At 56.9% G+C, this 9,819-nt stretch overlaps 1 protein-coding gene across 5 annotated transcripts; it reads left to right on the forward strand.

Moving 5' to 3' along the window:
- Window positions 1-335: 335 nt before the first annotated feature.
- Window positions 336-3,874, forward strand: LOC101555694 (small integral membrane protein 10-like protein 2A). Of its 5 annotated transcripts, XR_008627273.1 has the most exons (3): window positions 337-734; window positions 1,970-2,106; window positions 2,660-2,794. XR_008627273.1 is itself a non-coding variant. In XM_012935633.2 (2 exons), the coding sequence occupies exons 1-2, from the start codon at window positions 502-504 to the stop codon at window positions 3,365-3,367; spliced, it is 930 nt and encodes a 309-aa protein (XP_012791087.2). In that variant the 5' UTR covers window positions 336-501; the 3' UTR covers window positions 3,368-3,874. The 5 variants fall into 5 exon arrangements, 2 of the variants coding, with proteins under 2 accessions (XP_012791087.2, XP_054976769.1); XM_012935633.2 differs by lacking the exon at window positions 1,970-2,106 and having other exon boundaries at window positions 336-723; window positions 2,660-3,874; XR_008627275.1 differs by lacking the exon at window positions 1,970-2,106 and having other exon boundaries at window positions 338-1,124; window positions 2,660-2,797.
- Window positions 3,875-9,819: the final 5,945 nt, after the last annotated feature.

The following is a 9,819-nucleotide window of genomic DNA, read 5'->3' on the forward strand; positions in this document are numbered from 1 at the left end:
TGGTGTAAAGGGGCAGAGCCTTCTAGACGGGCCTTCTACATTGATTCAGTTACCAGAGCGATCCAGCTCCTTCCCCCTAGCCAACAACTGTAGGACTTCCCTGGAAGAGCTGCGGAAGCATATTAGCCTGTCATTTAAGCAGCTCTAATGCCCCAGCTCTTTGGATCCCTGCAGGAGAGGAGATTTGCCCCCGGGCGAGCCTTGGGGCGGGTCTTGGCGTAGGGGCGTGTCCGGTGGGCGGGGCCGTGGAGGCAGCGAGCCCCCGAGTGGGAAGGGGGCGTGGCTGTCAGGGGGCGGGGCCGCGCGGCCAGTGGCTGCGGGTGCGGGAAGAGGCGGGGCTAGCGCGGAGCCCGGGAGGAGCCGAGGCGGGCGGCGCTGCCGCAGGAGCGGGCTCTGGAGGGGGCGGAGGGCGGGGCCGCGCGGGTCGCTGCAGGCCTCGCGTCCACCTGCCTGGCGGCTCCTCTCCCGGGCGGTCGGCGGGGCGATCGCGGGCGCGGGCTCATGGCGGCGTCGGCGGCTCTGTCTGCGGCGGCGGCGGCGGCGGCCCTGTCGGGCCTGGCGGTGCGGCTGTCGCGCTCGGCCGCGGCCCGCGGCTCCTACAGCGCCTTCTGCAAGGGGCTCACCCGCACGCTGCTCACCTTCTTCGACCTGGCCTGGCGGCTGCGCATGAACTTCCCCTACTTCTACGTCGTGGCCTCGGTGATGCTCAACGTCCGCCTGCAGGTGCGGATCGAGTGAGTGTCCGCGGCCAGCGCGGCCGTCCCGAGGGTCCCGCGCCCACCCGCCCGCCTGCCCGCCTGCATGACGGCAGGAAGGACGGCGGGTCGGCCCGGGACGGTGCGGGGGGAGGAGGCGGGGCGGCCGGGCTCCCGCGCCTCAGTGCTGTGTCGGGTGGACGATGCCGAGCCCGGGAGCAGCCACCGAGCCCAGCGGTGACCCGCCCACAGCCGTAGTGGCCAGTGACTGATTGCACAGAAACTCACAATCGGCCCTTGGCGTTGGGCTCCAGAAATCTGAGTAGCAACAGAGCGGCCGACCTGTTGCCTCAATAGACCGAAGGGGGAGGGGGGCCCGCACGAAGAATCCGCAGCAGGAATCGGTTTGGATTGACCCTGACTGAGGAGGTAGGCGGCCAGGGCTCGGACTCGGGGGCCTGCGGGAGGCGTTGGCCTAGACATGTAGACGTCGGGGCCCTTGGGTGGCGGGGAAGGGGGTGGGGATGTGGCGGGAGCCCAGGGAGCCAGCCCCGCGGGGAGGCAGGGCAGACGCAGGCCTCCCCTTTCCTTGGTAAAGATGGTCGGCGGGGGAAGGGTCCGTCCATCACCTGCCTGGACCCGCCCCTCTGCCCATCGCTGTCGCTGTCTCCGCCCCCTCGGACCAGCAGCCCCGGGGGATGGGAGGGTGGGCTGGGGAGAGCCCTGGAGACGCAAAGACGCCCCCGCCGCCCCCCGCGCCCCAGCTGGGGCAGGCGGCCAGAAGGGCTGGGGTCTCCTTGGGCTCAGGCCCCTGCAGCCCACCCGGGCCCTGCAGAACCTCTGGCAAAACTGCCTCATGGGACCCGGGTGGGGGCGCCAGGACTGCTCTTGTGCTCCACTGTCCCTTTAGCTCCCCTCTGCTCCCCCTCCCTGAGAGCACCTCCAGAGCACTGCCTCCCCTCTCCCGCCCCTCCCAGGGCTCTGCAGAGCCCTGCCCCCTCTGCTGCCCCCAGCCTGGCTCTTCTGCCCCCTTGGCCTAGTCCCTGCGGCCCCCTTTGTGCCCTCCCTGTGCCACACAACGTCCTGCTGCAGCCCTGGGAGCTGCAGCAGCCCCCGGCCCCCCAGGACCAGTGTGGGGGGGGAGGGTCTCCTGAGCCAATGACGGAGAGGGGGGTGGGGAGCGACCCGGGAGGCAGGGCCCTGCAGAGGCGGAAACGGGCAGGGCTGGGTGGCAGGGCGGCTTTTCAGGCGCCTTCTCTCTCTTTCTCTTGCAGGAACTTGTGTTTGTAGGTGGTCACCCTGGCCTTGTCAAGAGCCAGACCCCAGGGGGTGCCCCTAGCCCTGGAGCTGCCAGGGAGCAGCTGAGTGAAGAGCGTGGCACAGGAGGAGTGGAAGGGCCTCCAGGAGTGGGGTAGCCCAGGCTCCCATTCTGGCACGAGAGGGACAGGACCCTGTCACCCAGGCGACGAGATCTCCTGGAAGCCCGGAGCGAGCTCTGTTCTCTGTGCCCAACCACCAGGAAAGGGGGGCACCGGGCGGGAAGAGACTGGCCCTCTCACGCAGAGAGAAGGGAGGGAAGACGTTTGTCCTTGTCACACAGATTAGTGGAGCCGGATCTGTCCCGTGGCTGCGCTCCCCACCCCCCCACCCCCAGGCTTCTGCAATATCCGGCACAGGGGGGTGGGAGGGACACGCGGCTCCCAAGGGAGAGAAGGGCCCTGGTGGGTTCTGGAAAGTGACCTTTCCGTGGGGTGTCGGGGAGGGGGGGTGACAGAGGGAGGGGACAGTCTGAGCTCAGAGATCTGCGACTCGGAGCCCTGGGAGCAGAGGACCTCAGCCCAGAGCCTGGGTCCCCTCCCTGGGGCCTAAGCATCAGGGCGGCTGGTGGGGTGGGGACCTGGCCCGGAGGTGAAGTGGGTCGGGTGGGGCTGGAACCCGCAGCACGGCGCGTTCTTTCTCCCCAGGATCACCCGGGAGAATCTCGAGATGGCTTTGGCTTGGTCCTGGAGGTGGCAAGTTTGCTGCTGAGCAGCTCGCTCCAGCCGTCGGACACGGAGCAGAGACCCAGTGGGACAGACCCCGAGCGGCCTCCGCCAGCCACCGCGCCCCACGCCTCCTCCGGTGCCGCTGCCTCTGGGCCCACGGACCCAGGACTCAGACTTCTCGGGCCCGAGAACCACCCTCGTCCGGGGAGCCCCAGGCGCGGAGACGCCCGGTGGCCCCTGGCGCCGTCAGCCGCCCGGCCGCAGCCCGGCTCCTGGGTGAGCGTCTTGCTCGCCTCGGCCCAGGAACAGAGCCTCGAGCGGGCTGCATGTGCCCCCGCCGGTGCCCCCGCGGGCCTCATGGCTTCCGTGCTCCTGCAGAGTCTGCAGGGGGGCCCGGGCGCAGCTAGTCCTGTCCCTCCACGCCCACTCTGGGAGCCTGTCAGCCTGCTGACCCCCGCAGACCTCTGGGGCGTCTCCGACAAGAGCCACAGCGGGCTGTGGGGAGAGGCCTCCTGGGGGCTGCTCCGCGGACGGGCCCCGTTCAAGTCCTGGCTGCACCCTCTGGGCGACTCATTCCCCAGCTCCAGCCTCTGCGTCTGTCTGGGGGTGCCGGTGACAGAGCGCACGGCGCTGGGTCCCCACCCTGCCTGGGCAAGGGCTCAGCTGGAGTCGCCCACCGGGGTCTAGGAGGCAGCCCCCCACGGGGAGACATGGGTGCCAGAAGCTCGGGAGCCTGGCGCCCCACACCCGCTCCCCCAGAGAAGCCCCTCCCCACGCTGAGGGCCAGCACGGCCTGCGCCCGTGGCCCTGGCATGTCTCTGGCCACCTGGCCTGGAAGCGCGGGGGCCGGGGCCCTGACCCCACAGCTGCTGTGGCCACTGCTGCCGCCCCGCCCCCTTGGCCCTGTGCCACTGCTTGCTTTGCTTCCCGCGCCCTCCCCGCCCCTCCCCACGGGGCCCTGCCTGCTTTGTGGGCTCTCCCGCACTTTATTTATTCGCAGTCTGTTTCCCAGGCAGCAGAGCGGCTACACAATCAGCCCCTGACCCCCAGTAGATGGATGTGAAAAGTCGCTGTGGTCCCCCCTGCACTGGTCAGCACACCTGGTCAGACCAATGTTCTTGTTTCTGTCGTCAGATCTGGTTGTCTGTGTAACTTAAAGAATGTCTTGAAGTCAATAAAGTCAAGTGAGTCCTGGAGGCCTCCCGTTTCTGGCGGGGGCAGGGATGAGGGGAGGGGCACAGCCTTGGATGCGGGAAGGGCCCCATGCTGAGGTCCCTGCTCTGAAGGCAGGAGGCCGGGCTGGGCCGCGCCCATTGAAGAGATGCTGAGAGCAGACTTGGCCCACAGGCCTCCGGGAGAAGCAGCGCATGGGCTGCCCAGGGGCCAGCAGCGTGTCCCCGCCAGGGCCAGCGTTGGAGTAGCCTGATACCTCAGTGCTTGCTTCCTGGCAGAGCCCAGTGTTAGGAAGCGAAGTCCCAGGGGGTGGAAGAGGGGAGGAGGGGAATCAGCCTGCAGGACACTTTGCTTTTTGTTGTTGGGGGGCTGGTTTATTTTGGGGGATGGTTCACACCCACATTCCTCAAGGGTTACTCTGGATTCTACAATCAAGAATTACTCCTTGACGGTGTTCAGGGGACCTAATGGAATGCTGGGATCAAACCCAGTGGGCTGCGGAGAAGGCAAGTGCCCTCCCTGCTGTACTATCACTCGAGCTCCAGAGTATTTACCTATTTCTTTTTGGCTTCGGGGACACACCTGGCAGTGCTTAGGGCTTACTCCTGACTCAGCACTCAGTGATCACTCCTGGCAAGGCTCAGTGGACCATAAGTTGATGCCGGGATTCAGAAACAGGTTGACTTCATGCAAACACCCTCCCCGCTGTACTATTGCTGCAGCCCTGCAGGCCACTTTGTCACCAGGAGACCTCTCTGTGACTGGCAGCAGGTGGTCTCATACCACGTTCCTGCTGCCTGCCATGAGGGTGCAGTACGGGACCCAAGAGCCTTACCCCATGGTAGGCGCAAATTGCCCCAGTCATTATCCCAGGGGCTTCCTCAACGGGCCAAACCGGGGGCTCCCAGGATCCCAGGAGGAGGGGGTGCTGGCTGTGATGAAGGCTGGCTGAGCGAGGCTCGGGACAGCACGGTGGGCTCCATGGAGGAGGCCCCAGGGAAGCCTGTGTGAGGATGCAGCGTGTGGTCACCATGAGGAGCCAGCCCGACTAAAGGACTGGTCTCACCTGTCGCCAAGCGCTCCCAAGGCTCAGATCCCCTGGCTAGGAGGTGCTCCTCAGTGTCTGCCGAAGTGGCTGGAGCCCAGGACCTGCCAGAACCCCGAGCTTCCCCCTCTCTGTCGAGATGGGCTGGCCGAGCCCCTGAGGGTCCCACACTCAGTCCAGGGATCATGGAGCCCTGTTGGCTGAGATGGGAAAGATCTGGCCATAGGCTGGGTCTGAGGCCCCCGATGAAGGCAGGAAGTGAGCTAAGGAAAAGTAGCCCTCTTACCTGGACAGGTAAGGACTCTCCAGGCTGGAGTCAAGGTTAATGTCCTAGACAGACGCTTCATGAGCTCGATTCCCACAGCGTGTCCAGCGACTCTCCCTTTCTGGATAACGCAGCCGTCAGTCATTCAAATGATTTTATAGCCTTAGCAGGATTTCTGCCAGCTATGGAGAAGCAGCCCTGCTAGGAGACACTGAGTTTCATTTGAGGATGTCTTGAACACTCTTTGTTCTGTGTGAGCTAATCTGTAAAGCCCTCTGCGTATGTAGACCAGCTTTCCCTTTTCCTTGGGGCCACAGATTCTCCTGAGCTCTCCAAGCCCTCCATGTCTATGCAGAAGTAGACTTTATGATCGAGCTCACCATCTCCATGTGGTTCTTTAATATGCACCCATTCGGGTCAGAGGTGTGCTCTTTACACATGGCAAACTCAGACACCTTCCATCTTGTGATGCTAAATTCCCGGATAGAAGATCAGCTCACTTTCCCGAGGCCCTCATCTTGCTATTTCATTGCTTCATCTTGTGAGTAGTGTCACCCAGCTTGTGGGTCTATCCGTTTAGGGGTTGGGGACCCATTTAATCCTGGGCCCTGTCTCTCAACCTTCCCCCTGCCTGTATATGTCAGAGATATCTACCTCATCCCTAACTCTCACCCATTTAAGGCCATACCAGATATATGTTGGCATAGAGCTTCGGTGGATGTACCTCGAACATTCATTGAAAGGCTCCACTTATTTGTGAGGAAGCTCCTTAGATGCTTCGAGCCTCCATTCGTCCTCTCATCTTTCATTCTGGGGACAAACTCCTAGAGTGTCTGAACTCACATATCCTTCCCTCTCAGATTTTCCTTTAATTCAGGCCCATTTCTCCAAAAGGAGAAATCCACCCAGCCAACTTCCTCTGGTCATGTCAAAGAGCTCCCCTGCTGACTTTCTGCCCCTTCAGTCTCAATCAAATCACTTGGTACTTTTTATAGTACAGCTTGGCCACCTCACGCACTGGACAGGGGAGGTCTGAGTCTCAATTGGCACCGTGGTCTCTCAATGATAATAGTCTGCTCCAGTTCTCATCATTTGGCAAACTGAAGAGTAAATATCGTTAACATCCTCATGTTGGTGCTCTCTTTGATCTGAAACCTGTCACAATCCTGCCTCTCTCTTTTCTAAACCTTCATGTAGAAAATTTTTTAAATGTTTTATTGGATCACCGTGAGTTACGATTACAAACTTGCATGATTACATTTCATTCAAACAATGCTCAAGCACCCATCCCTCCACCAGTTCACCTTTTCCACCACCATTGTTCCCAGTGTCCCAACCGCCACTCCCACCCCACCCTACTCCCTGCCTCTGTGGCAGGTACAATACTTCTTATGCTCTCTCTCTCTAATTTTGGGAATTGTGATTTGCAATGCAGATACTAAGAGGCCATCGTTTTTGGTCCTTGGTCTACTTTCTGCAAATATCTCCCATCCTGGGTGATCCCTTCAATCATCATTTACTTAGTGGTTCCTTCTTCATTGCAACTGCCTTTCTCCCCAGTACATGGGACCATCTTCCAAACCATGGCATTTGGAAGCCCTTATCTGGCCCTTATCTCTATGTCCTTAGGGGTTATTCTCATGTTATGCTACTTTATATTCCACAAATAAGTGCAGTCATTTAATGTCTGTTCCTCTCTTTCTGACTAATTATGCTTAGAATGATACTCTTCATATCCATCCACTTAGATGCAAATTTAATGATTTCATCTTGCGAAGCTGAGGTGGAGCCATGGCAGGCTCCACTTTAAGACCGAAACTCAGCAGGCCTAAGTTTCAGTATCCCTTATCAGAAAGTCCTGACTTCTCGAAAACAATATCACCCTGGGCAGATAAACCGCCCCCTGGCAACAGCCTATCAGAGTAGGGGGCATAGGCAGTGGCGCCCAGCCAAGTAGAAAGGGCCTAGGGATTGGAGTCACCGGACCATACAGGGGCCAGAATTGGAAACATAGTGCCAGTTCCTAGAAAAATGCTGTTATGTAATCAAAACCTATGTAAACTGCCTAGAATTTGTAGTCGGGGTCCTTGTCCAGACTCCACTGTGTTGGATGAGACTTGGACCCTAGCTCAAACTAGCAATAAAGGAGCCATGCATTTTCATCCTCATGTCTGGTCTCGTCAATGTGTGAGGGAAACTCCCTTCCCGACACATAATAATCTCTTCTAATAGCTGCATAGTATTCCATTGTATAGATGTACAAGAGTTTCTTTAACCAGTCATGTTTCTGGGCACTCGAGTTTTTTGCAGATTCTGGCTGTTGTAAACTGTGCTGCAATAAACATACAAGTGCAGATGTCATTTCTACTGTATTTTTGTTTGCATCTCTGGGATATATTCCCAGGAGTGTTATTGCTGGGTCATATGGAAGCCCAGTTTCTAGTTTTTGGAGGAATTTCCATATTGTTTTCCAAAAAGGCTGGACCAGTCAGCATTCACACCAACAATGAATGAGAGTCACTTTCTCCTCGAATCCACACCAGCACTGGTTGTTCTTGTTCTTATTGAGGTGTGTCAGTTTCTCTGGTGTGAGATGATACCTCATTGTTGTTTTGGTTTGCATCTCCCTGATAATTAGCGATGTCAAGCATTTTTTCATGTGCCTTTTGGCCATTTGAATTTTTTTGTGGAGGTCTCTGTTCATTTCTTCTTCCCACTTTTGAATGGGGCTAGAATGCAAAGGAGAAGAGAAGCTCCGGCTGAGCCCTTGCCCAGAAACTAAAAAAAAGTTTTATTAAAAAATTCATTATCAGTAGTAATTCCTGAGTGCAGAGCTAGGAGTAACCCCTGAGCATTGCCAGGTGTGACACAAAAAACCAAAACCCCCAAAAAAGGCTTGCTCCTAAACATAATTTATTTTTTAAAATTTGTCTCTTTCAACACTGTATTTCCTACAATCTGCATCCCATCTCTCCCGCGCACTCCTTGACCAGACTGTAACAATTTGAGAGAACAGAAGGCTTCCCACAGTCAGCCTCCTCCCGCTCAGCTGAATCTCAGAGCAGCCTTATACAACGTGCGCCCATCTGTTGCACTGGACACAGTTGTGCAGGTGAATGACAGTGGGAGTCGGGCACAACAGGACTCCATGAAAACCATAAGAAAAATCCATCAGAGCCAGGCTGGCCCATGGCTGCTTCTCCTGCCAGCTCCTTGTGCTCTTGCTTGGACCCCAATTCCAGCCTGCCCCCATTCACACTGTCCTGCAGCCCAGAACGTGGGCCCCAGCACTCGTTCCAAGTCATACATGGGAACAGGTGTATCCTCAACACTAAAGGAGCCTCTGCCTGGGCCGTGGCCTCTGGGTGTGGAGAATGGTCACTGCGAGAGGGACTCTCCTTGGCACCCTGGGAGCAGGGGCCTGTCCGTCTTTCCAGAGCCCAGAGTCACAAGAAGAGCCTGGACAAGTATCGTGTGTGGGAGGATTACAGCGCTGTGCGCAACTCAGTGGACTGATGGCCCCAGTGATCATCCAGGCTCCCCTGGTGACACATCTAATTAGGCCAATAAGGGTCATTCCTGACGTCACAGGTAAGAGCTTTTATTCTTATCAATACTGGAGCCACTTTCTATGCCCTCCTCCTGCTCACAGGTCCCAGGGTCAAAGCCTCTCTCCTCCTCTCATTATCCACAATAGGGTCACTCGTTGTCATAGCAACAAATCTCTTTTCCACACACTGGAAAATTTGTCTCCTTTGTCCTGATTGTTGTGGGGAGGGCAGGGAAGGGAACCGAGAGGAAGCCTGGGTCCTCCCGAGCTTCAGGGCCAGAGACAAGGAGTATGCAGGAGAGATGGGAGGCAGGTTGTACGCGATACAGAGTTGAAAGAGAGGAATTTCTTTTTACTTTTATTTATTTATTTATTTATTATTTATTTATTTATATTAGTGAATCACCGTGAAACAAAGTTACAGACTTACAGGTTTTCATGATTACATTTCAGTCATACAATGATCGAGTACCCATCCCCCCACCAGTGCCCATTTTCCACCACCAACGATCCCAGCATCCCTCCCATCACCCTCACCCTGTCCCCTTCACCTCACCCTGCCTCTGTGGCAGGGTATTCCCATTTGCTCGCTCTCTCTTTCTGGGTGTTGTGATTTGCTACAGAGGTATTAAGTAGGCATCATTGTTCAGTCTATAGTCTATTTTCAGCCCGTATCTCCCATCCCTAGTGGGCCCGCCTAGGACCCTTTGCTTTGTGATCCCTTCTTTGTCAGATCTGCTTCTTCACCTAGCATGTGAGGTCAGCTTCCAAGCTGTGGAGTACTCCTCTTGGTACTTATCTCTACTATTCTTGGGTGTTGTTAGTCTCCCATTCTGTTACTTTATTCCACAAATGAGTGCAATCTTTCTATGTCTGTCCCTCTATTTCTGACTCATTTCACTCAGCATGATACTTTCCATGTTGATCTATCTATATGCAAATTTCATGACTTCATCTTTTCTAACAGCTGCATAGTATTCCACTGTGTAGATGTACCAAAGTTTCTGTTCTCGGGCACTCGGTTTTTTTCCAGATTCTGACTATTGTGAACAGTGCTGCAATGAACATATAGGTGCAGATGTCACTTTTACTATACTTTTTTCCAT

This window comes from Sorex araneus, chromosome X, assembly GCF_027595985.1.
Source record: "Sorex araneus isolate mSorAra2 chromosome X, mSorAra2.pri, whole genome shotgun sequence".
Classification (NCBI taxonomy): domain Eukaryota; kingdom Metazoa; phylum Chordata; class Mammalia; order Eulipotyphla; family Soricidae; genus Sorex; species Sorex araneus.